Genomic DNA, 27,815 nt, shown 5'->3' on the forward strand with positions numbered 1-27,815 from the left:
GCTGTTCAAAATTCAACAAGGAAACGGTGAGTAATTCTCCGAGAACAGAATTAATTGTAGCGTCCATTCGTCCATGTTAGGTTTGTTTGTGAGCTCCGGCGTCGGCGCTGGCTTCCTGGTTTCGTCATAGTTGCATATCCCGCCCCCAAACACAATGTCCCTATGTGATTGGGTCGAACCACCAGTGGTTCGGGAACGGCGGTTATCAGCGGGAGCGGTACAAGATTTATTATAGTCCTCTTACAAGTGCAATTTCTGTTGAATGTGTTTTTATTTTTATTTTAGTTTTTTTTTTTTTTTCCTTTATTTTCAATGTTCAAGAATACTTACGCTTAGTCTGTGCCAAGTAACTTGGTTTGATGATACAAATGGGCCTTGTTTGTTTGTGTATAATTGCTTAAAAAAAAAAAAAAAGACGTATTCTCCAGAGTTTGTGAAATTCATCTTGCAAGAGCAAGGTTAGGGCACTGGTTACTGTAATTGTAATTTACCATGAACAAAATGGACTGAGGTCCATAAGTTGGGTCATGTTCCAATACTCGGAATTGGAAAAGAAAAATGCACTTTCTGTCACTAATAACCAACATGAAGCACTAATGCATCTAGTGGAAGAAAACTACCTCAACACAAATCTATGACTCAATGTTTCGCATTCCTTTTAACTTTGGTATAATGTTTTAACTTCAAATAATTGTATTAGTTACTATAAAATTATGGTACACTAAACGATAACCACATCTGTATTTTGTAATGATTGTTAATTAACAAGAGTATGAAATACTTGAAAAAATATGTTTATTGTATATTTAGAACAGATATAACATGCAATTAAATTGCAATTAATCAGGCAAAACAAAAATTCACTAGTCTGCAATATGTACAGGTGGGTGCAAAAAGTATATTTATTTTCTCCCTCACAAAGTGACAATGCAGCAACGCAGGCACAAAAGTCCAACTTGTGTTTTTGAACAAAATTTTAAGAAAATGTTGGAGTGTGTGCATTTACTTCCAGCCAGCGCTAATATTAAAGGCCCAGTCTGCCAGTTTCACTCAGGAAAATGCACTTTTTAAATACAGGATATAAACAAACAAACTACGGCAATTTAAAAGCACGTACGGATTTTTTTTCCCACTCACTCATTCACACGTAAGCTTCTGTGAGTGAGTGAGTGAGTGAGTGAGTGAGTGAGTGAGTGAAAAAATATATATAATCCGTGCGTGCTTTCAAATTGCGGCGGGAGTGACGTCACACAGCCGACACATTCGCCCGGCCCCGTTTGCGACACGCCACCCCCCACTCTGCGATTGGCTGGAGGGGTGTAAACACTTTCTTTTCACAGAAACGTCCCGCTGTTTACAAAACAAACACAAAATGGCAAAATACAGGCTGGTGGGCTGGGGGTTTAGGACAAAATCACCACCACACGTTAAGAGAAGCCAAGATCTGTACATTGAGAAGTAGTTTGTTTGTTTAAATCCTGTATTTAAAAAGTGCATTTTCCTGAGTGAAACCAGCAGACTGGGCCTTTAAGCATAAGTACATACACAAAATAATTACTTTCCATAAAAAGTACAAAATTCCAAAACATCTGTTCATTTCTTGTCCTGAAATACATAAAAAAAATAAAATAAAATAAAAGAACAACACTGTAGTGCTAGTGAGGAGATGTGCCAAGTGTCCTCACAATAGTCATATTAGTGTAGAGTCCATTACACAACTGCTTGTAGCTGTATACGGGCCTACTTATCCACCTATGATGGAGGTGTACTGATAGTCAGGTTAATGATTTCCATATGGAGGTAAATACGCCCTCCCATTCCCTCGATTTGCCATTGCTTGTCCATCTCCAGTTTTGTTTGTTAGAGGTATTTATTTGCTCATCAGAGCTTGATAATTGTCTGTTTAGTTGTTGGAGCTCAAAAGCGGTCAGTGTTCTCTTCCTTCTCATCTTGTTGGTGTTTCATACTCTGCGGTGAGTCTTTGGTGTACACGGGAGGTTTTGCAGCATTGGAGTGTGCCTCATTGTCTTCGTAGCTCAAGTTATCATAAAGTTGTCTCATGCTCGTCAGCTCCAATTCCTGACGGGTCTTCGCTTGTGCCAGCTGGATCTGCATCAGCACGGCTTTATTCACACCGGGTCCTGATTAAAGCACAAAAGAAGATGGTGAGTGTTGTTTGCACAGCATGCACTACTCACAAAAAGTTAACCATCTATTTATATGTTAAAATGCACTAAGACATTTACAGATGAGCAGAAAGTGCTGAAACATTGAACAGTTGGACGAGCGTTCAAAAGTTTAGGGAAGGTCAATTTAAAAGGTATAGATAAGGGGTCAACAACCTTTACTGTCAAAAGAGCCACTTTAGGCCAAATAAATAACACAAAATCTGTCTGGAGCCGCAAAACATTTGAACAAATGAAACAGTTTGGTAGTTTTAGTCTATGTAATGAGGGCCCAAGAGCAAATTAGAGCTGCACCAGAACACAACATTTCATTTTCTTCTACCTTTTTGTAATTTTTCATACTTCCCATTTCATATATTTTCTGACTTTTGATTTTTCTGCCTTTCTGTCAAATTTCTGACATTGTTAGCAATTTTGTCTACATTTTATGGCAATTTTCAGGATTCCTTGTTTGGTTTTTGGACATTTTATAGTTAATTTTTGAATGATTTATTTTATGCCTTTAAAAAAAAAAAAATCTAATTTCTGACTTTTTTTGTTGTAGTTTTGTTTTTTGTTTTTTGCAATTCCAAAGACATTTTTTCCACCTTTCTTTTTGTTTTTGATTTTGGACATTTCATGGTTACTTTTTGAATGATTTATTTTATGCCATGTTTTGTTTTTTAAATAAATGTTCTGACTTTGTTGTTGTTGTTGTTGTTTTTTGCAATTCCAAAGACATTTTATGGTAATTTTCCACTTATCGTCTTTTGTTTTTGGACATTTTATGGTTACTTTTTGAATGATTTGTTTTATGCCTTTTTGTTTTAAAACAAATTTTTGGACTTTTTTTTTTTTTGCAATTCCAAATACATTTTATGCCTTTCTTTGTTTTTGGAAATTTTATGGTTGGTCTTTTATTGAATAAAAAAAATAAAAACAAATTCTCTGACACTTGTGGCAATTAAATGGACATTCTATGCTACTATTTTTCTTCCTTTTTGGACATTTTATTGTCACTTTTTGGACATTTTTTGGGCATTTTTAAAACGTTTTTCGTTTCTTTTATGCTAACAACCTAAATTTGGACTGTGACATTTTTTTAAATATTTAATTTATTTTTTCATTTAATCATTAATTCTTACTATTGTATTACTTCTATTTTTTTTTTTAAGAGCTCTACAGGGAGCCACTGGAGAGGGACTAAAGCAGGGGTGGCGAGATCCGGTCCTCGAGGGCCGCAGTCCTGCAGGTTTTGGATATTTCCCTTCGTCAACACAGCTGATTCATATTCAGCTCATCAGCAAGCTCTGCAGAAGCCTGATAACAAGCCTGTTAATTGGAATCAGCTGCAATTCGAGTAGGGAAAGCTATAAAACCTGCAGGACTCCGGCCCTCGAGGACCGCAGTTTGCCACCCCTGGACTAAAGAGCCACATGTGACTCCAGTGCCACAGGTTAGACCCCTGGTATAAATAATGCACTATAACTGTCCTGAAATAAGAAAAAAAAAAAAAAAAAAAAACACTTACCAAAATAGCTAAGCACTACTGGTAGGAAAACGAGTCCATGAGCCATCCCCAGCAGCGTGATGACCAGGTTGAGGCGGAAGAAGAAGATCTGGATGAGCTGGGCTTTGGCAAAGGCCAAAACAAGGATGCCAGGCAGGTTGGTCATAGCAACACCAGCAAACACCTTCAAGGTTCAAACAAGAAAACCCACTCAGACTGCGGTGCACTTGGAAATATCCTGTCAACTATAGCAGACTGAACAACTTACTGCACTGCCCATGTTGGCCGTGGCCTCTTTCGCTCGCTCCACACGTGTGGCCTTTGTGCTTAGAGCAAACGATCTCGTCATGTGAGACACAAATTCCACAGAAATGCCCACAGCCTGTAAACGATTGGCAGTCAAGAGATGACCAAAATGGATTGAAGACTGACCCGTCACATCTGTGCACTTACTGTAACCAGGTTAATAAGGGCCACCGCGTTGTAATGGATATCCCAGAGTGTCATGACCCCGACGGTGTCCACGGTGATCATGATGATGGTGATGAGGTTGAGCAAGCCGGAGCGCAGGTCCAAGCCCAGAAGCAGACAGCACACGACGAATGTCGGCAGCAGGCACAGTGAGATGTTGAAGAGGCCCTCCGGTACGATCGTCAGGTACTGCTCGTAGAAAACGTTGGTCACCCTGGGAGGACGCAGGGAACCGTTTCGGGTCACTTGTGGTTTTGAATGTCATTTAGGGATGTTCGATTCCACTTTTTTCAGACCAATACCAGCACGAGTACTCAACCCTCGAGTAGTCATTGATACCGTATCGATACCACTAGTACTTTTGACTCATAAAATCCAACCATAGAAAAACAAACAAAAACAAAAACAGAAAGTCCTATATATCCCAATATGCTTTCTATCCTTCTAATTTTTAGTTCTAGTTTTTAGTTCCTGACTGTAAAACGGCCACAAAATGCGAGTACCAATACCAGGTATTGGTACTCGTCCATCCCAAGAACCAACAGATACAGCTGATGACGCATTCAGATCTGTTTTAGTCAATACTGGGTACTGATTCTGATAAAATGGTGTATAGCCTGTGTATGTCCACTTGAAGTTAGTGTCTTTGAAAATAACAATTGCAACAAGGGGAAGTCAACCTTAAACATTTGTTGACAATATGTTAGATAAAAGTATAAACACGGCAGTCTGATTATTATATTTGAAGAATATGAATTATGTAGCAAAATCCAGCCATTTTCATCCATCTTAGGGGGCGGCCACTTTGCCACTTGCTGTCGACTGAAGATGACATCACAGTTGCTCAGGCAACGGCTCATCACAGCTCATCTGTTTTCTGAATCTGAGCTGTGATTGGTTGTTACCTGAGACCTGAGCAACTGTGATGTCATTTTCACTTGACAGCAAGTGGCAAAATAACCGCCTTCTGGATATCCATTTCCTGAACCGATTAATCCTCACAAGGGTCGTGGGGGGTGCTGGAGCCTATCTCAGCTGGCAATGGGCAGTAGGCGGGGTACACCCTGAACTGGTCGCCAGCCAATTGCAGGGCACACAGAGACAAACAACTATCCACACGCACAAGTACACCTACGCACAATTCGGAGCACCCAATTAACCTGCCGTGCATGTCTTTGGAATGTGGTAGGAGACCGGAGTACCCGGAGAAGACCCAGGCGGACACGGGGAGAACATGCAAACTCCACCCAGGAAGGCCAGAGCCTGGACTCGAACCCGAGTCCTCAGAATTGGGAGGCGGACGTGCTTACCACTCTTTCACTGTGCCGCCCTTCTGATATTAATAAACACTGCTGGATTTTGCTGCTTAACTCATATTTTACTAACAATATTAACCAAAATACTGTATTTAGACTAGTGGGGCTGCATAGAACATATTATTGTCAAGATTTTTGGGGGGTTTAATTCCTCTTTAAATCAAATCTGGATCTAAAAGGACACAATAAGTAGCAAATAGTGTTTCTATCAATACCAGAAAAGGACGCTCTCTGCTAATTGAAAAGCATTAAACTTTGGATCATTGTAATTTGATTTATGAGGTCTATTTGTTTTCAAAATGTGACCAAAATGACCTGTGCTTGTCTGTGTCTGTGGTTTAATACACTGACATTCATGTAAGATCAACTCTTGTTGGTACAGGCATGTAGCCTACCTAAATGGTGCCCACATCAAACCTGTCAGATATGAAACATGAAGAAAGAATGGACGATATGAAGATCAAGAGTTCTCACGTGTAAGGGAAGACTTCAAAGTCCGGAGGGGTTTCATTAATTTTCTTCATGCCCTCAGTGATGCTGTAGGCCAGCTCTCTGGCCCTCAGCAGTGCTGCAGTGAACTCCTGGGAGTTGGTCAGTGGTGTGTGGTAAGCCATGAAGCGAGAAGCTGCATGCAACGAGAAACGTGTACGGTGAATCTTTTTTGGGGAAAATCTTAACTGTAATCTGATTTGTGAGAAGTCTCACCAATAATTTCCCCGTCCTCATCTTTCACCACAGCCGTGTCATAGGCTCCTAGTCCTCTTTATGGCGAAAGGATAGACAAGTGAGTGTACAGTTGTGATACGTTTGTGTTTATATTTGGACAATACACACCCTTTGGGACACTGCAGGTCAGGCCTGTTACCCAAGAAGTGAGGAAGAAAGTGATTGAACTGTTCCTCGGTGGGCCTGAGGACGCCATCGGAGGGGTTCGCCATACATTTACGCGTACAGAGCAAAGGAGCTATCATGACATAAGAGCAAGGTGGGTCATAAGCAAGAAGAATGTGCTTCATCATAGAGTTGTGTCATTAGTGAGGCTCACATTTGTCCGCGGGACAAAACTGTCCAGCATTTGGACCAAAGCTATAAAGTCGACAACATTTGGATCCTGGGTTCAGCCAGTCGATGAAATCATCTACCCAGGAGTTTGCAGAGATGCCAATGTATGATCTAGATCACATAATGACATGAAGTAGATTAAATCAAGTAAATGTGAATGCAATAAAGGTTATAATATTGTCACTCTTCAATGATAAGCATGTACCTCCAAGTGTTGCTCGAAAACAAGTCGTTTTTGTTGGCGGGGTCTTCCGTTTTCACTCAGGAAAATGCACTATATAAATACAGGATGTATACCATTAAACTCCTTCTCAATCGACACCTCTGGGCTTCTGTTAATGTGTGGTGGTGATTTTTTCCTAAAAAAAAATCACCCCCAACCCCCCAGCCTGTAGTTTGCCATTTTGTGTTTGTTTTGTCAACAGCGGGACGTTTCTGTGGACAGACCGTTGTTTACCCCTAAAGGCAATCGCAGAGCAGGGGGTAGGGGGGGGGGGGGGGGGTGCGTGTGCCTCACTGTAGGCAGACGGGACCGGGCGAATTTGTCGGCTGCATGACGTCACTCCCGCGGCAACTTGACAGCACGCACGGATTATTATTTTTTTTCTCACTCAATCACTCACACAATGCGATTGGCTGGAGTGGTAAACAACTGTCCACAAAAATGTCCTGCTGTCGACAAAACAAACACAAAATGGCAAAATACAGGCTGGTGGGGGTTTAGGAAAAAATCACGACCACACATTAACAGAAGCCCAGCGGTGTAGATTGAGAAGGGGTTCATGGGTATACATCCTGTATTTATATAGTGCATTTTCCTGAGTGAAAACGGAAGACCCCGCCTTTAAAAAAAAAAAAATCTGAAGGGGGCGGCCATTTTGCCACTTGCTATTGACTGAAAATGACATACCAACTGCTCAGGGCTCAGACCAATCACAGCTCAGCTTGCAAATATCACATGACCAAACTCAGAAAACAGGTGAACCATGATTGGGCGTTACCTGAGTACTAAGCAACCGTGATGTAATTTTTAGTCAACCGCAAGTAGCAAAATGGCTGCCCTTTCCGGATGGATAAAAACAAGGGGATTTTGGCTGCTCACATTCCACAAACGCCATATTAATTCAACACAATATTAACTATAACACTGTATTTAGACTGATGGGGTGGTCTTCTTTGTGTCATGAAGTAAATGGCATTGCTAATATGCTATAAGCCTCTCTATGACATGACTGGGCCATGCAAGAGGTTATGTTTGGGTCATGACCGAGTGGTCAAGTGTCTGTTTTCGAGAGAGAGAGAGAGAGAGAGAGAGAGAGAGAGAGAGAGAGAGAGAGAGAGAGAGAGAGAGAGAGAGAGAGAAAAACTAACCTTCATGTTGGCAGCATTAGTCCAATTTTATTTTACAACATGTAAAAACAGTATACTGTATATGTACTGCCATGAATTAGCACGCTTTTCAAAATGTCATTATATGATGGAAAGAATGGCTGGTCTTCACAGAAAGATGTTTTTTTCCCATCAATTTTAAGTTCTGTCAAATTTGCCTTGTCATGTATTTGAATGACGTATTAAACATATAATTGTTTCTAATCTTGGCACTGTCATTGACAGGTGACCTTTATCAGCAACGAGCAAATCACGTAACTGACATTTTCCCTATCAGATCAGATAGTGAGGATGCAAAAGGTGCTACTATGATATCGGTAGGTTCAAGGATGTGTCAGGATATAGAATAGGCAGACATCTGCTTTGCATTCAAGGACAGAATGAAATCTGAGCGGCAACGTTTTGAATGTAAAAGACTCACAGTTCCGGATGGTTGGCGGCATATTGAATCTTTTGGGTCAGTGAGAACTGGTCGCAGCCCACGCTGGAACACACTGCATTCATGCCCTCCTCTGTGGTAAAATTGAAGCGTCCTTTTGTTACAAAATAAACCGGGACTCCCACTTCCAAATATTTGTATAAATACTGGAAATAATCCAGCATATATGAGCCCTGTAACGGAAGAAAACACATTTGTGAGGCATCAATGCAAAACAATAATAACATATATACACTGCACTGACCTTGGGCATAGCCAGTTCCTGATCCAGACCAACTGTTACGTTGAACATGAGGTACAGAGAAACACTGAACATGACGAAAAACACCAACATCTGGAGAGGAAGTATTACACCTTTTAATCATGATAAACTTATGATGTAAAATGAACATAAGAAACTCTTCGAGATCGTACCACGATGAGTCTCATGTAACGGTTCAGCAGCACGGGAGCGTAATAGTCCCTCATGAGGGGCAACAGGAAGCCCTCGTTGGGCTTGTCGGATTTCTGGGTCGCTACGGTGACGCAGCAAAGCAGCTCGCAGCGGTTGCTGTCTTGACGCCGGGCATCCAGCGACAGCAGTGCTACAAACGCCGTCATCTGGAGGGCAAAATCCATAAGGATGGCCAAAGCGGCGTACAAAGCGAAGGTCTTCACTGCGGGCATGGTGGACAGGGCCCCTTGGAGAGAAAAAAAAAACACACAACGCGTTGGACTGAAATTGCTGTTATTTTTACAGCAATAGCAATTTTTGTTTGTGAATGTGTCCAAAAGGTCCTTACCTAAAAAGAAACAGACAGACTCAGAGAGACTACACAGGAGCATGCTGGGAGCAACGCTTCCAAGCACGCGGCCAATCTGCTGCTCTCGTTTCTCTCCGGGCTTCCGCGCATCTCTCTGCCAAATGTCAACACAAATGTTATAATCATATAGTATGATAAACACAATCGTGGTATTGACAAATAAACACCTGATACTCCAGAACAAAGATGAAAATGTTGTCCGCTCCGACAGCAAGCACCAGGAAGGGCACGACCTGCAAGATGACCAGCGAGGAGGGAACGCCGATCCAGGAGTAGAAGCCCATGGAGGACAGCACCGAGCACCCGACGACCAAAATCCCACCCAGACCCACGAGAAACTTTGAATCCACCTATAGAATGTGGAAGGGGAAATCAATTCCAGGTCTTCCCCGGTATCGTATCTTCTGCTGTATTTTATCAGCAACTTATGGCTCTTTGCGGAGATAATCGCTAAGCTTGTATCTCATTTCACCAATGTGATAAGAATTTCATTAATGTACTGCACTGTATTGTACTACTCTCTTATTCTGTGAAGCCAACTAACTAATTTTCAATTAGTGCTGTCAAAGTTAAAGCTTTCAAGCTTTAACTCTTCAGTTAAAGCTTTAAATCTGCAGTTAAAGGTGCTTTCTGCCGGATTCACTCAGGAAAATGCACTTTTTAAATACAGGATGTACACACTTTAACTTTCTCTCAGTCTACACATCTGGTTTTATGTTCATCTTTGGTGGTGATTTCGTCCTAAACCCCCACGCCACCAGCCTGTATTTCGCCATTTTGTGTTTGTTTTGTAAACAGCGGGACGCTTCTGTGGAAAGACAGTGTTTACACCCCTCCAGCCAATCGCAGAGCGGGGGGGGGGGGGGGGGCGCAAACGGGGCCGGGCGAACGAGTCGCTGCGTGACATCACTCCGGCGGCAATTTGAAAGCACGCACAGATTTTTTTTTTTCTTCACTCACTCATTCACACACGTAAGCTTCTGTGAGTGAGTGAGTGAGTGAGTGAGTGAGTGAGTGAGTGAGTGAGTGAGTGAGTGAGTGAGTGAGTGAGTGAGTGAGTGAGTGAGTGAGAAAAAATAATAATCCGTGCGTGTGTACATCCTGTATTTAAAAAGTGCATTTTCCTGAGTGAAACCGGCATACTGGGCCTTTAACTCTGGAGTTAAAGTCTTAACTCAGGAGTTAAACTTTGTGCTGTGACTCTGAACAGGGTAAGTGGTGTTTAAAATGGAGAGGATTTATTCATCCATCCATTCATCCATCCTCTTGACCGCTTATTCCTCATAAGGGTCGCGGTGGGTGCTGGCGCCTATCTCAGCTGGCTCTGGGCAGTAGGCAGGGGACACCCTGGACTGGTTGCCAGCCAACGCAGGGATTTATTCATTGTATTGAAAATAATGCGTTCAAACTTTAACTTCCTTTAAATCCAAGCTTAACTTTAACTGGATAGTTAAAGCTTTAAAGCAGTGGTGTCCAAACTACGGCATGGGGGCCATTTGCGGCCCGCCATCCAATTTTCAGTGGCCCGCGACATATGCTAAAAATGGAATTTGATTCAGTTCAAATAAAATAAACAAAAAAAAAATGTTTGGAGATGGTCAAAGTAAGAAGGGAGGGTATTGAAAAAGAGGTGCCATTCAAGTTTATTTTAGTTAACTAAAACTAATGAAAAAACAAAAACTAAAATTCTAAAATTAAAAACAAAAATGCTTTTTAAAAAACAAAAACTAACTGAAACTACATTTTATGTTTATAAAACTAACTAAAACTAACTATAATTATAGCAAACATGTCCTTCGTTTTAGTCTTTTGTAATTAATTTAATGCATGAGCCTTTGGGGATTTTAAATGTGATTTTTAGTAGATTTATTTTGATATAAACCGGAATAATGACGTTTGAAAGTATGTCACACAGAAGTGACGTCATCTAGCATCAGCCAATAGAAAAGCACCTTCAGATGACGTTGCTCCCATGGTGTTTTTTAAATACTGCGAACAAGTAATACACACACACACATATATACATATATATATATATATATATATAAACTAAAACTAAGCATTTTTAAAAAAAAAAATAACAAAACTAATAAAAACTAACGTAACCACCCTGAAAACTAATAATAACTAACTAAAATGAAAAATTCCCAAACTATAATAACCCTACTGCCATATTACAAATAAATTGGTTTATATACTGTAGCATTTTTCTAAATATGCAAACGCACAAATAAATTATTTGTACAATTTTATGACTAAACACAATTTATCTTCATAACATTATGTGGCCCTTGCGTCCTTCTGATTTTCTGTATGTGGCCCTCAAATAAAAAAAAGTTTAAAAAGTTTGGACACCCCTGCTTTAAAGGGACACTTGACTCATTGAACAATTTTCAGCAGTGAAAATTTAATATTTTGTCCAGAATGAATTTGATAACTTCATTATTTTTCATGTACAATTAATACCTTTAAAAATTATTTTTCTACTTGCTGTCGACTGATGATGACTTCACCTGCACTGAGGTAACGGCCAATCATGGCTCATCTGTTTTCTGGATTTGGTCAGTGAACTGAGCCATGATTGGTCGTTACCTCAGCACAGGTGATGCCATCAGCATTCAACAGCAAATAGAAAAATTACTTTTTAAAGGTATTAAATTGTACATGAAAAAATAATGAAGTTACGCGTTAATTATTGACAAAAATATTAACTTTTTACTGCTGAAAATGGCTCAATGAGTCAAGTATCCCTTTGCTCTAACTTTGACAGCAATACAATGAATAAATCCATTCCTTTTTTAACACCTCTTATCCGTTTACAGTCATAGCATACAAATTAAATAAATAAATAAATAAATAAATAAATAAATAAATAAATAAAAGCAGCCCATTGGTCACTGGTTAATCACAGGGTGATTCTGACTGCGGTAGAGTAGGAATTTATCTCACATCGGCTTCACTATTTTGACTTTTGTGAACCAGTATAATTATACCCAATAGACCAAAATGTGAAAATAAAGATGATCAGCAAATTCCTTCAGAAACATAATCGTCTATAGACACGTCTTACCAGTATGCGCCTGCATGAAGAATACTCCCCTAGAGCAACGGCGATGTAAACAAAGATTACAGCGTAACTGATCATGAAGATGGGAATGTCTTCTGCTGTTGTCCGATTGATCTCATCTTCCAGAGACCTCTAGAGACATAAACAGAGTCACAAACATAAATATAACCACTCTTTTTGTACAGTATATGGGATATGTGCAAATATGAGGAAAATTAAAAACAACATGAAAAAAAAATCCAAAGTGGCTTTGGCAAGCTTTACTTTTCTACTGGTAAATATTGTCACGAGTGACTGTGCAGATTATTATTATTATTATTATTATTATTATTATTATTATTATTATTATTATTATTATTTTATTTTATTTTTTTACCACACCTCTGCCATGTATGCAAATGTAAAGTTGGCGGCCGGGTCTCTCTGGTAGTCTTGAACAATTTTCAGAAACTCTTTCTCCCACTGCATGGCCACGTTGTACTTGACGTTGGTCCGCGGATAGTTATTGAGGGAAAAGGTCAAAATGAAGGCCTCCGCATTGGTGTACTCATCACCTGGGAGATGTTCAAAGGCGGGAAGATGGTTTAGCATACATGAACGTCATACAAATGTTGATTTCTTCACGATTTTAAGAACAAAAACAAAAATTGTGCTTGTGGATTATGAGATAAGAAGCCAAATCCACCCATTTTTATTCCTCTCAGCTGGCGGCCATTTTGTCACTTACTGTCGACTGAAAATGACATCGTAGCAAAGGTGGCAAATCCACGTCCAGGAACTAAAAACACTGCCATAGTTTGGCTTTAGCCACAGGTGGTCCTACTCAACCTGCAGGTAAACGAACGGGAGCGCGCACACATGGCGCTCGTTTACCTGCCAGTTGATTAGAAGCACCTGTGGCTAAAGCCTGTACATGGATTCAGACACGGCGCTCCGCATACGCTTACCACGCACTGCGCGTAGGGCACCAACTGCCTAAGGGGGCACCAAAAAAGAAATCAAGCCCGTAAAAATAATCATATTAGTAATTATAATATCAGTGGCTAATATTTAAAATAAAAGCTTGTAAAGCATGTTAATAAATACAAAAAATAACGTAGCATTATTTACTCGACGAGCGGTATCGCTGGTCTACGTTGGTGCCCCCCCTCCCCTAGTAGTTTGTTCCTATTAGGGAAAGGGGGAGGTAGCGGGGTGCACTTTTGCTCCAACGGAGCAAACTACTAGGGAAAGGGGGAGGGTAGCGGGGTGCACTTTTGCTCCAACGAAACAAACTACTAGGGAAAGGGGGAGGGGGGTGGGGTATACTTTATGCTTCAATCGCAAATTTGGCAGAAGTTTATTCTTCGATATCTGGACATGTCATCAAAAAGGCATCAAGAATTGGGGGCGGAAAAGAAAAAACAATGAGATGATGCTCGCGCGTCACTTGCAGGTATGACAATGACAATTTGTTTATTTTGTAGCAGCTACGTTTACATGACCACAGTTAGCAAAAAAAACAAAAAAACAAAAAAACACTCCAAACCGCCGCAGTGGAATGGTTGTGACCAGCACGTTCATTATACGGTATGTTAAATGGAATGTGACGAGATAATATTGTTTCATATGGAACGGCCAAGAGCGGCATGTACTGGTAAAAGTGTAATTTGAAAATAATAATAATAATCATGTTAAGGCTAAGTAGATTTCCTCATTTCATATTCATAGTTTTAACATTATGTCCAGAATTTTTACATAGTGCCCTATCAGTCCTTCTCTAAAAAGGTAGATTATTAAAATTTTCATGTACCTGTGTTTTAAATATAGGCCTGCACAATACCATAATCCTAATCAATTTAGAAAATGTTTGTACCATGGTTGGTTCAAAACCATATTTCATTGTAGAATCCCTGAATATTGTCTTGTATTTCTGAATACAGGATCAATGCTTCAATATGTTCAAGGAGCATTTCATACCCTAACATAAATGCGGAAATTGCACAAAAGCTGTCATATGATGACCTGATAGCCGATTTTGCAGCCCAGAAATGTAGACATGTGCCTCTGTCGGGCCTCTACTAACTTGCTTGCACTTTGTTTATTTCCAGATGTTTATTTGTTAATAGTAGTGGCATTGAGTTTTATTTTAATTCATTTAGCTTTATTTATTTGAGTATTTGGTGTCATTGTTAGTTTTATAAAGACTTATTATTTATTACTTATTTTTGTGAACATTTTTAAAACTTCAATATTGATACTTAGAAGTAGGGCTGGGTATCGATTCAGATTTCCAGAATCGATTTAATTCGATTCACAAGGGTCCGATTCAATTCATGATTCACAACGATTTTCGATTCAGTTGAGGAATTCATGCACCACATATTTTAGACAGTCAAAAGTACCAATGCTGCAAAGAGTAGAAACTTCTTGCTCTAATTTAATGCATTATTAAGAATATGATTTACATTAGGAATTGAATCCATTGCAGTTACATTAATCTGTTTCATTTAACATGGCCTTATAAAAACAATAAATAATAATTTAAATAAATTACAACCACAGCACAGGCTGTGTAAATAAATGGACAAAAATGGGGGGGTCGATATATTGATACATGGTTTTATGTATCGATATTGGGATATGAAAAGGTGTATCGATATGATAGCGATATATCGATATTTCAAACCCAGCCCTACTTACAAGTTATTTTGTTTAATAAAGCAAAACTGACAAATACTCAGATATTGTTCATTTCTACCAGAGGAGGGGTGATGGGGTGTGCGGACGGAGTGTTGGGGGGGTTGTCACCACAAAACATTTATGCTTAGGGCACCATCACAGTTGTTCAGTGCTCAGGTAATGACCCATCACGGCTCAGCTTCTAAAAACAGGTGAGCCATGATTGGTCACTAATGCTGCATTTGAGGATGGTCGGAATTCAGAAATATATTTCCCAGTTCCGATCTGAAAGCGTTCGAGTCGAAAGTAAACAACCAAATGGCACATAGTGATAAATTGTTCATTATTTTGGTCCTCAAAACTTATTTGACCTCCAGCAAACTTATTAGGAAGAAAAATAGGAAGATAGCCGCATACTGTTATGTACGTTGCGTTACGTGAAGTTATGCTATTTATGAATGAAGAAAGCTATCCAGTTTTATACTCGAGTAAATTGTGTTTTATCATTCAGGTCATTGTAAAGTGACATCACTTGTAGTCCGTCTGTGAAGTTGGGGTCCTTTTTTTTTCTGACTTTGCAAGTGGAATTTCCGAATTCAATGGGGGTGTTCCCGTACACACTTCCTGGTTTGAACTCGGAAAAGTCTGACTTCCGACTATCCTCGAATGCAGTATAAGTCCTGAGCATCTGTGATGTCATCTTCTACACCAGGGGTGTCAAACTCATGTTAGCTCAGGGGCCGCATGGAGGAAAATATTTTACCAAGTGGGCCGCTTCGGTAAAATAACGGTATATAACTTTAAAATGATTGCCGTCAATTATACGCAGATTTCTGCTAATTGTGTGCCAGCCCTAAATTACGGAGCTCAATTATAATCATATTGTTCCAAAAAATAATACAAATGCAAATGGAACACGGCAACACTGAGTCCTGGATGTGTTAAATCTACCTGTTTTGCATATATACTATTCCCACAATGCATTGCGTGGCACAGTTAATAACATTATAAGGACGCTAATCCTTGTCATATCATATATTTGTGTTACCAGTAATTGAATTTGTATCGTATTTAACACGTTTGTTGGTCTATGATTAAAATAAATAATAATAATAATAATAATAATAATAATAATAATAATAATAACTAAACAAATCGTAACTTTAAGTTGTGAGTAAAATAATGACATCCAGGACCCCTGTACATCCCCTGTACAAGGACTGCTTGTGAAGTTACAAATTTTATATATTTTATATATTTTGATTGGGGGCGGCACGGTAGTCGAGTGGTTAGCACGTCCGCTTCCCAGTTCTGAGGTCTCCGGTTCGAGTCCAGGCTTGGACCTTCCTGGGTGGAGTTTGCATGTTCTCCCTGTGCCCGCGTGGGTCTTCTCCGGGTACTCCGGTCTCCTCCCACATTCCAATGACATGCATGGCAGGTTAGTTGGGCGCTCCGAATTGTCCCGAGGTGTGCGTGTGAGTGTGGATGGTTGTTTGTCTCTGTGTGCCCTGCGATTGGTTGGCAACCAGTCCAGGGTGTCCCCCGCCTACTGCCCAGAGCCAGCTGAGATAGGCGGCAGCAGCCACCGCAACCCTTGTGAGGAATAAGCGGTCAAGAAAATGGATGGATGGATATATTTGGATTGTGGCCGACTGATTAATTAGTCCAGCATTACAACTTTTTTTTTTTTTTTACTTTACAAAATCATCTCGCGGGCCGGATTAAACCCCTGTGCGGGTTCTGATCCGGCCCGCGGGCCTTATGTTTGACACCCCTGTTCTACACCTTATAGCAAAATATCCGCTCCTTAAGATGGATAAAACGGTGTGGATTTTGCTGCTTAACTCATTTTCCACAAATGCAATATTAATCAGAATGTCATGTTTAGAATAGTGGGGGCACATAGAACATATTTTTGTGTCGACTTCCCTGTTAAAACTGCTCACTTGCTACAAGCCACTCACCCTTGTACCCGCCGACAGCCAGGAAGGGAAAGACTGGAGCTCCGTAATCAGCCATGCAACTCAGTCCTAAATCGGTGATGTCTTTGAACGACAGAGGCGAACTTGACAGAAGAGAAGACAAATGTCTCGATGTAAATGTTTAGCAGTTTTCCTCCAACTTTAGGAGGAAGAAGATCGAGTGCTTACTTGAGACAGTATATGAGGTGATCTCTCCAGTCCACCTCTTTGGTCACCCCCAGCTCAGTCATGTTCACTTTGGCATTGATATTATCCAGGCTGTTCTGAAAGTATTGTGGCAGACTGTTGACCGCACAGTCGATTAGGGCGGAGTTGTTGGGGTTCAGGGGTGCAAAACAAACGTCCTTCAGACTTGCTGTGCGATTCAGCTCCTCTGACCAGAACTCAATGTTCTAGAAAAATCAGAGGGGCATTTAATCGTCAACAAACACCGCATGGAGATCTGGTTGTGCTTCTTCTGATGTTTACCTGTATTCTTTTCTGCAGAAGCAGCATCTCAATGATGAGCTCTTTGGAGACAAGGCCACTAAAGTTCTGCACACCAAACAGCAACGAGTCGTAAACGTGACCTTCCCTGCCCGGCGCTGTCAAAATCAGCTGGTTGGTCCTGAAGAAAGGTCCGAAGTGTTTATCGTGGAAATCCTTCTCCTGACGAGCTCGGCTGCTGGGTGCCGACCACAGCTCCACAGGGTCAGTGGTGAGCTCAATGAACATGATGCCGGAGGCGAACGCCACCACCACGACAGCCGACGCCAGCAGCACCTTAGATGGGGGGACAAGATCAACAAGTCAGACGACAACTGGCGTTATAATACTACCACTTTGTATTCTTTATCTTTTCTCTTTTTTTTTTATTTTAACAGTTCATCCTTGAAAAAACGTTTGTGCTCTATTTAGTGGCACTGTAGTACTTTATCATTCTTTGTTAGTTGGTTTGGCGAAATCATAGACTTACGGTACAGGGTGAATAACCAATGTAGGATGAACGTAACAAACAACTCTAAACAATTCAATATTTTCCGTTTTTCTTCCTTATGTTCTTCTTCATTTAGCAACATTAATCTTTTGTTTGTATGTTGCTGTTGATATTCTATATCAACTGTTTCATCTTGATATCTATCTTTTCTCTACAAGTTTGTGTGCTAATACAGTATCATACAAAACATCTCAAAATGGATTTTTTTCCCATATGTTAGTGTTTCAATAAAGCATTTTTAAAAAGAATTTATATGATACGTTTTGATAGTAATTGTGTCTATATGTCCGTGCACTGATACAGTATTCTAATAAACAATACATTGCAATATTAAAAGGGAAGTCAACCTAGAAATTTTGACAATATGTTCTATGAAGCCCCACTAGTCTAAACACACAATTCAGATTAATAATAATAATAATAATAATAATAATAAATAATAATTATTATTATAATTGTGTCCTGCTCAGGAGGCGGCCATTTTGCCACTTACTGTCAAGTGAAAATAAAATCACAGTTGCTTCTGGTAATGACCAATCACGGCTCACCTCTTTTCTGAAGCTGAGCCATGATTGGTCAACAGTAAGAGGCAAAATGGCTGCCCCCTGAGATGGGTTAATAAAGGGATACTTGACTCATTGAGCCATTTCCAACAATAAGAAGATCATATTTTGTTTCATTAAATCTCATGAACAATTAATACCTAAAAAAAACAACAACCTAATTTTACAACTTCCTGTCGACTGAAGATGACATCACCTGTGCTGAATCATGACTCAGTTTGCTGACCAAATCCAGAAAACAGGTGAGCCGTGATTGGTCGTTACCTCTTTCCTCAGCACAGGTGATGTCACCTTCAGTCGACAGCAAATGGAAAAATGTGTTTTTAAAAGTATTAAAATTGATATTAATAAATATCAAATTAATACTGGAATAAAATATTAACTTAAGTCAAGTATCCCTTTGCTGCTTAATTCATTTTACACAAAAACAATATTAATCAGAATAGCATGTTTAGACTAGTGAGGGGGACATACAGTACAACAATATTGTAGATAATTCTTGTTATTTTGACTTCCTATTTTATCATTTACCCATAAACTGGTGTCATTTGATGCAGACAACAAAAAATAATGTACATGAGTATCTGATATTGTTTGTAGATGCTTTGGGAGAAACTAACCATGATGGGATAAGTCGCCATGAACGTTCCCCATGTCTGAAACACGGAGCTAATGAAGGCCTGAGCGGCCATGCTGTTCTTGTCGGCACACGTCACTTCTGACGGATGAATGACATCGTTACAGTTCCAATCTTTGCCTTTCCTTTTCTCTTTCCTTTCATCCTGATTATTGGACTCGACCCAACAAGAGACCAAGAGGAAGAAGATGAAGAAAAAGATCAGGAGACCGAACACGATGATGGAAATGACGAGGAAGCCGTCGGCGCCCAAGAGTCTGAAGGGTCCTGGTGGCAGCGGGGGAGGTGGAAGGACAGGACATGATCCTTTGCAGTCCTGACACGAGCACACCTGACCTCCTGACGGCGTGGTCTCGTTGCACCTCAAGGCTCGTCCACTGTAGGGAATCACGCCCTCGGGTACTCCCTCCGTTTCCCCCGGTTTGATGAGTTTGAAATCGATGTCGAGTGGCGCCAGACCGTTGCTGGAATCTCCCTGGAAGTCGTACCAGCGCTGGGGGGTGCACAACTTGGCACCATAGCGGCCGCACATGGTGGAGATGGCGAAGCCTCCCGTGGCAGGGATGCGGACGTTTTGACACGACTGGAAGGAGGCGTCGGCAAAGCTGGTGGCGAGGTACGCCTGGTACTCCACCACGACCTCTTTGGCCTTTCCCAGGTGGGTAACATTCATGACCTTTGTGACTTTGACTGTCTGGCTCTGGTTTGGGCTGCAGGTGTTGATGCAGTGCAGGTGAGCAAAGTTTTCGGCACAAGAAGGGCAGCGCACCAGCACGGCCTTGGACAAGGTCAAACTCATTTCCAAGGATGACAGCTGCTTAATGGAGCAACAGGCAAACGTGTTGCCGACTCCCTTGTCCAACATGGGACACACCTGCATACAACGAACACGTGCGGGTTTAATAAGATAATAGTTTCTTTGTTTGATGTTACGATCATTTCCTTGGCAGCACTACAGACCTCTTTGAGTTTGCGGTAGTGTTCTCCCGTCACTTCCCGGGCTCGGCTATAATTTCGGCAGGGGACGATGGGAGGGATGAGGGCGTCTCCCACTGAAGGGTTTCTGCCACATTCTTCATAGAAAGCACAGTAGCCGGCTTGATGCTCAGCCTGTGACAGCACCTGGCACATTTTGAAACACAATCCGAATGAAAATGAGTCTGACTATACAAGAACAACGACAGCTGATGTTTAACTCATTCTGATTAATTGAGCCATTGGAGTCAAAGCAAAGTGTCAACCACAGATAATTTTGTGGGTACGACCATGACGGTTTTATTCAGATTTACTGTAGGTCCATATTTCTACACCAACTAGAGTTTCTGTCTTTTCTCTACACCAGGGGTCAACAACCTTTCCTGTCAAAAGAGCCATTTCAGGCCAAATAAATAAATCATCTGTCTGGACCCGTAAAACAGTGTGTTAGTGTTAGTCTAATTTACTGAGGGCCCAAGAGCTCATTAGATCTGCACCGGAACAGAAAAATATGCAGCATCCAAAACATTCTTTTTCTTTTTCTTTTTCCGTTTTTGGATTGTTTTTTTAATTTAATTTTTTTTTTTTTTTATTTTTCTTACTTCATTTTTCATACATTTTTTTTTTTATAATTTTTTAGACATTTTTTGGCAATTTTGTGGATATTTAATTGTAATTAAATAATAATAATAATAATAATAATAATAATAATGATAACTTTTTGGACTATTTTTGTCCATTTTCTGGTAATTTTTTGGATTTCTTCTTTTGTTTTGGACATTTTATAGTTACTTTTTTAACATTTTCTTTTCTGCCTTTTTAAAATAAATTTTTTGACTCTTTTTTTTGGGCAATTTTTTGACATTTTATGGTGATTTTTTTATAGTTATTTTTTTAATTTTACTTTTCTGCTTTTTTTTTTTTTAAATTCTGTTACTTTTTTTTGCAATTTCATGGACATTTTATTGTAATTTTGTACTTTCCCTCTTCTTTTTTGGACATTTTATCATATATTTTTGAAGATTTGTAGGTAATTAAAAAAAATTCATCTACCTTTCATCTCTTTTTCTGACAACTTAAAATTTTTGAATATTTAATTATTCATTTTTAAAAATTGAATCATTAATTCACTTAAATAATATTTCATCTAAAAAAAAATATAAAGACGAACATGTAAAAAATATTCATCTCTACTAATTTTTTTAGAGATCCACAGAGAGCCACATATGGCTCCAAAGCCGCAGGTTGCAGACCCCTGCCCTACACCATTCATTGAAATTACCATTAAAAGTTTAAGAAAATTGTCAGTATTGCAAATGGAAACAAGAGTTGATCGGATTTATCATAACATACGTATAGCTTTCCAAGACATCAAAATACAAAACCATAAAGACGTTAGGAAGGGCTGTTCTGTGCCCCGACCTAATCAACGTCTTCGCAGAAATGATGAACAGCAGTAATTTAAGGTTGATTAATTTGACATTTACGATAATAAAAACAAAAGGTTACATCCCACGACGCACTACCGGCATACAAAATTAAGATCATGAATCATATATGACATTTAATCACGCAGCTGAAAAGCACTGCAGTGCCATGACTAATAAATACTTTTATTTATATAAATATATGGATTTCTTTAAAAGAAAACAAAATACAGAACAAAACTTTATTTACCATAAAATCCTGTAAATAACACGCACCCATGTATAATACGCCCAACAAAATCATCATTAAAAAGCAGTACTTGTGTACAATATTGACTACCAATTTGTTGGCATCCTTTATTATCAGAGAGAATAATAAGAATGACTAAAGATTCAAAATAGCCAAATAAAGTGGAAATACTTTTCAACCCATGTTTAAAACTATGCTGTTTTTGCATATCTACGGTCTTTCAAAGCATTTTTATAAATAATGTTTTCAAAAATCTTGTTCTTTGCACTGTGGACTCTTTTAATAATTTTAGTAAGCTAGTTTTTATTTCTTTACTTTGCTTTTAAAATCTTGCTTTGCAACTGTTTTTAAATGAGTTATGTTGTGTATGAAATGCTCTATGAATAAGTTATTCTGGCCTAGGTAATGGTAAACATCTAAAAAAAAAAAAAAGTGAACATTTTCCATTTTTTTTAATTAAGACTCCTCTATAATATTTACAGTAAATAACCCACATATTTATAAAATAACTCAACAGAAATAGGATAAGGTTCTTATTTACATCACATTTACCCCATATAATACTGTATAGTTTATAAAACACCTCTTTATGATTCACTGCCTTCTCAGTACAACAAGTGCACGTCGCATGTGAGTAACGCTATCAAACTGTCCGTTAAACTGATAAAGCCAGTCTCACCGTGCATGTCAGAAAAGTGATCAGCGCTGCGACGAGAAGCATGACTTTTGCCGTTTCAGCCACAAAAGAGTCCTCGGGCACGATAGAAGCGTGTTAATCACTGCTGCCGCTGCATTTGAACGTCCACTTCGGTCCTGTTGCCCCTCTGCCCGTCTGACTGCTGGGAATGCACAAACATCCTGACATGTCCAGTTTCAGTACTCTTATGATGTCACGGTCTTATCTGGTCTGATGCCAGGCCTGGCCAATGGCAGCAATGGATGATCAATAACTGTGATTGATGATTAACTTAGGGGATGCTGATAGGGTTGCCTGGGCGAAGCGGACCAACTGAATAGAGAATATCAACCACACCTTGTGGATTGATTACCTTTCTGCAAGAGATCAAATATTATGTGAATGAATTGGAATCGGATCATGGAGATCAGTGTGCTTCCTTGTTTCTGTTGCTGACACTGTCTGGGATATGAATTAGACACGTCAAGTCAAGTCAAGTCTGCACACTCGGATTCCCAACCAGAGCGTGAGTGCGTCCTACAATAAATGATCCAATTCAAAAATTATTTATGAATTACAAATACACTATTCATTCATCTATCTATACCAGCGACGTATCACGATGCATCATTTTGTTATTCATAACCCCAGTCTCGCCAAAAACAACAGTAGCAAGCAGCTGTGTCAAGTCTGTATTATCACTCCCATGATCAGATCCTGCAATTAAAAGATTAAATCTCTAATTGACATTGTTATCGTATGTCAAGGTCAAATCTCTGATAAAACTGACAAGCCAAGCTGCACTGTTGCATGCGTTTGAAGATCAAAGGTGCTCAAGCGTTTGGAAAGATGATCAAACTTGATGGCAGAAAAAGACAAGACCAAATAGGCCAGATAGGGACTTTATTAAAACATTTCAACATATTGTGTGATTTACTTCGTATTTTCTAAGGTTTATTACTTTGAGATAAGCACACAACTAGGCAGCATTTCTGGTAGACACAGTAGTGTTTATGGATATATTTTAGGCCAAAAACTAATCAGACGCGCACTAATCTACAAGTTGTCTTTTCGAAGGCGGAAGGCGCGTCTATCAGCAGTCTACAGGGCGCCACGCAGTGATACGAACGAACAGAAAAATAGTGCCCAGCGGTAATGGGGTCTGACTTTTTTTCAGGAGGGAGTATTGTGATGCAAATGTATCAATCACTCTTTTGAAGACAAATTGTTTTTAGAAGAAAAACACTTTATTTAGGTGGTCCCAGCCAACTTGCCGGACTACTGTCTTCTCGACCAACACCGGACCAGAACTCGTGTCACAGAATGCTGTCAGGGGTAAGTCAATGCTGATCGAACACACTGGAGGTAAGGATGAAATAGAGAATGTCAAAAAATCTGAACTATCCCTTTAAGAAGTTTGTCGTGCTCATACAATGCAGTTAAATAATTGTTAAGAATCCATGTTTTTAATTTTAAACATTAGTCATTAAAACACATTTATGAACACTATAGCATGCCAGAATTTTACACTGCCTTGTGTTTCTATGACAACCCACACACTATATAATCACCACAGAAGTGCTCATTTCACCATCACAATGTGTAAACAAATGTATTAATGCCCAATGTTGGAGATGAAACCTAAATAATAGCCTAAATAAAGTCAACATTAACAAAATATTCTTAATATTTCACATATAGAACTATTTGTCATTTTCTACTCTACAGAGTAATGCTTCAAAACATATAACTTATTTTTACAGTTTACATATATAATTTATGTGGTAATTAAAACAACTTGTAAAGTTAGTTTTCTTTGATTTTTTAAAACGGTATCTATAAGGTATGTTCTCTGTGCAGACTAGAATGTAGAAATAAACTTGGATGAAACTCAAGCTATATATGTTGCTGATTTTAGACTAACTGCATTTTAAAAAAACAAACTCATTAATCATTCTATATATTACGCTATAGGACAGACTTGAGGGTCACATGATCAGCAAGATTTGAGCTATCACCTACTAAACTATCTGCGAAGATACAGCGTTTTATGCAGTAAAGATAAGAAAACCTTCAACCATATACGTACAGTTGCCATCAACGTAAACGACATCTGAGTTCCATCCTTTCCCTGGACGAGTCTCACATGAGATTAGAGAAGAAGAGTTTGTATTAATAAAAACATTTTAAAAATGTTCAAATTGAACAAGCACAAAATCAGTTGATACATCTACTTCACCTTTGACCTCATTAGGTGTAAACTGTCATGTTTTGGTTCTGTTTGGGGTGGGTTTTGCTTTGTTTTTGTTGGGTTTTGAGTTTGTCATGTTTATGTTCTGATTTCCTGGTCTTCCCTAGTCTCGTTAAGCCTTGCCATGTCCACCTGTGTTTGCCTGCCCTTCCTCATGTGCCAACCAATCAGCACCCCCTTCCACTTGTGTCTTGCCCAGCTGTGTCTCGTCGTGTGTAATTAGTGTGTGTACTTAGTTATCGGTTTTCGTTTCAGTGTTTGTTGGTTCATTTTTCTTGTTTCCCCACGTCCATGCTGCCATAGTTTAGTCTGCTCCGGTATAGTTTTTCCCTTTGGTATTTTTGTTATTCTTAGTCACCAAGCCCTGTTTGCAACTTTAGTTTTTGTTGGATTAAATTTACTCCTTTTTCGCACCTCTGACTCGTCCGCCTCCTGCATTTGGGTCCACCACCACACTTCATAGTTCCTGACATAAACACCTTTTTAAAAAATCTGATTTATAATATAGGAACTTTTTGCATAAATAAGAACAGACACAAGGTTAATTGAAGGCTCAAAAATGGATAGACGCATAATGTTTCAAAAGATTTGTTCAAAAACCTTGAGTTTTTTTTTTAGAAACAATGTTTTCTATATGGAAATAGTATCTTGCCACACACCGACTGAAAAGGATTTGTCAGTTTGCAACACAAAAACAAAACCCTTTCAACAAATTAGTTTAATTAAAAATGAGCACACATCAGTGAAATTATAGCAAAGCTACATTTAAAAACAGGTAAGTCTAATATTGATAGAAATTTCTGATAGAAATCTTTTTTTTTTTTTTTTTTACTGAAAAAGGGGCTTGTCTGATATAAATTAGACATTTTGTAGCAGGAAATAATTTTAATGACTCACATTTGGCAGACTGTGACACACCTTTGGAAATACACTAAAGTGTTTCCTCACCTGCAGTAATGATTCATGATAAGTTGGCATGTTCCGATCAATGGTGCCTTTACTAATAACTTTTTGTTCACAAATTAGAAACTATCAAGTAAAACATCCAGTCAAGACTTGATGGTCCTCAGTGTATTTAACCAATTAATTGCTATAAGTTACCTCAATAGAGTTAAGCTACATTATAACATTGCTTGTTTTGTTTACATGCTGTATTGGCGCCATTTTGTGAGTCATCACAGGAACGGTTAATGATTAATTACTTTCTTGTTGACAGTAAAAACAGTATTACTAATCCAGCTCAGTGACAAACTTAGTTTATTTTGTTATTTATAAAATGGAAATAGCTTCTTTTCAAAAGGAAAAAAAAAAAATCTGCCTTGACAAGCATGTGTTTTCTTACAGAATTTAATAAAACAAAAAACAAATTCAGGACAAATATTTTTTCATAGCTATAAGAAAAGGCTCAAATGAGAAAATTACTTCTAAAAAAAGCTAATTCCACAGTACAATGTAAGGAAAAACAAACAAGCCACTTTTTAAAGAACAAAAGTAAATCTTTGAACTGTGACAACTGTGAACTTAAAAAAAAAAAAATACAGTTGAGTATGCAAAGAGGGTTTAAAATCTGCGCTGCTTGTTTGGTACATAATCCCCCGGTCCAGGGAGACCCCTGGGGAAGCCGCCCTGGCCTCCAGGCATGCTGACATTGCCCGGGCCGGGTATGAGGGAAGTGTTGTCTGCCGCCATACCAGAGGAGGCCAGATGCATCCTCATGTCTTGCTCCCGGCCTTCTCCCTGGAAGCCGCCCCTGAAGCCCTCCTGCTGACGCTTCATCATCTCCTCGTTGCGCAAGCGCATCTCCTCCTCCCTCCGCCGGCGTTCCTCCTCCTGCCGGAGCTCGGCCTGCTTTCGCTTCTGCACCTCTTGGCTGTGGAGCTCCTCCATCCTGCGCAGCTCCTCCTGCCGCCTCAGCAGGTCTTGCCTCATCAACATCACCTGATGCTCCTGTCGGGCCGCCTCCATCTCAGCCTCCAGCTTCTCCTGGGCTTCCTTCATGTTGCGGTCCACCATCTCGTACTGCTGCTTCTCCATCTCCATCAGGGCCTTCCAGCGCATGGCGTACTCGTACTCGAAGGAGCCGGGCTGAGCAAATCGCGGAGGCTGCTCGCGCTCCTTATGGTACTGCTGGTTCTTGTTGATGAGTTTTTCCGATAGACCCTCCTCGTCATCCAGTTGTTCCATAGGCTCCACAATAATGGGGCGAGGGAAGGCAGTAAGCAGATAGGCGCCGTCGTTGCATTTGTCCAGAGCTTTTCTTGCACCCGGTTTGGTGGTGTACTCCACTATCCCCTTCCCAGTGGGTCTCCCTCGGTCGTCCACGATGACCACAGCTCGCTCAATCTGCCCAAACACGGAGAAGGCCTCCTCCAGCAGCTCATTGGACACAAACTCCGGCAGATTCTTTATAGACAGAGATGCGCCGTGTGTTGCAAACCGGACGCGGATGGGTCGACCTCTGAACGGGGTATCATCGAGTTCTGCTCTGGCGATCTCTGCGATGATTCTCGTCTCCAGGCGGATGAAGCCGAAGCCTCGTTCCTTATTGACAAAAACTTCAGTGGCTTTACCGTACTTTGCAAACATTTTTTCAAGGTCCTCCTCCGTGACTCCGGTTGGCAGGTTTCCTACAAAGAGTCTGCTGCGCTGGGTGTAGGTTTTCTCACCAGCCTTCTTGAAGCTTTGCAAGTCCAGCGTGAAGGCCTCGTTTGGGCGGGCGATGTTGCTCGTCTCCTGGCCATTAGCATTTCCTCCAGGTTTCATCTGGTCTCCCTGGCCAAAGTGGCGGTTCGGACCGTGGTTCTGATTAGGGCCCCTGTTTCCTTGCATTTTGGTTGCAATTGGCTTAGAAACCGAGTCGACAAAGCGCCCGATTCTCTTTTCAGAGAGCGGCGTACAAAGACGAGCAAAAATGGCGAGCCTGCGTGCAGTGTTGCGGCGACCCTATTGTGACGTCAAACTAATGCGACGAATATATTTAAATCTTGACTTGGAAAACGACACTGCGGGAAGCAATTACGACCACTTTTTTTTTTTTTGATAAAAAACATTCACCTATTCACTGTGTTCCTGAAAAAACCATTAAGGTGGTTTGTTTCGCTTGTAACATGCGCCGTTGTCCTAAAATGTGTTTTGTGGCGCTTTGTTGTCTACTTCTCGCGAGAATACAAAACAAACCGGAAACACGTCGGATCA

General features: G+C 40.0%; 2 protein-coding genes across 2 annotated transcripts; both read right to left on the minus strand.

Annotated features, from left to right (window-relative positions):
• Positions 1–852: 852 nt before the first annotated feature.
• npc1l1 (NPC1-like 1) lies at positions 853–22,517 on the minus strand. Its single transcript, XM_077522891.1, has 21 exons — positions 22,373–22,517; positions 20,002–20,163; positions 19,025–19,915; positions 17,334–17,627; positions 17,034–17,257; positions 16,848–16,948; positions 12,604–12,776; positions 12,226–12,354; positions 9,323–9,505; positions 9,135–9,249; positions 8,767–9,032; positions 8,597–8,686; positions 8,335–8,525; positions 6,508–6,635; positions 6,297–6,426; positions 6,168–6,223; positions 5,937–6,087; positions 4,129–4,360; positions 3,944–4,057; positions 3,697–3,859; positions 853–2,141 (listed from the first exon to the last, which is right to left on the minus strand). The coding sequence occupies exons 1-21, from the start codon at positions 22,412–22,414 to the stop codon at positions 1,918–1,920; spliced, it is 4,059 nt and encodes a 1,352-aa protein (XP_077379017.1). The 5' UTR covers positions 22,415–22,517; the 3' UTR covers positions 853–1,917.
• Positions 22,518–25,860: 3,343 nt separating this feature from the next.
• nono (non-POU domain containing, octamer-binding) lies at positions 25,861–27,767 on the minus strand. The gene has a single exon (XM_077521129.1). It carries the CDS (start codon positions 27,447–27,449, stop codon positions 26,181–26,183), a length of 1,269 nt encoding a protein of 422 aa, XP_077377255.1. The 5' UTR covers positions 27,450–27,767; the 3' UTR covers positions 25,861–26,180.
• Between the last annotated feature and the right edge of the window lie 48 nt (positions 27,768–27,815).

The sequence above is a fragment of the Festucalex cinctus genome, chromosome 5, assembly GCF_051991245.1.
Source record: "Festucalex cinctus isolate MCC-2025b chromosome 5, RoL_Fcin_1.0, whole genome shotgun sequence".
NCBI lineage: Eukaryota > Metazoa > Chordata > Actinopteri > Syngnathiformes > Syngnathidae > Festucalex > Festucalex cinctus.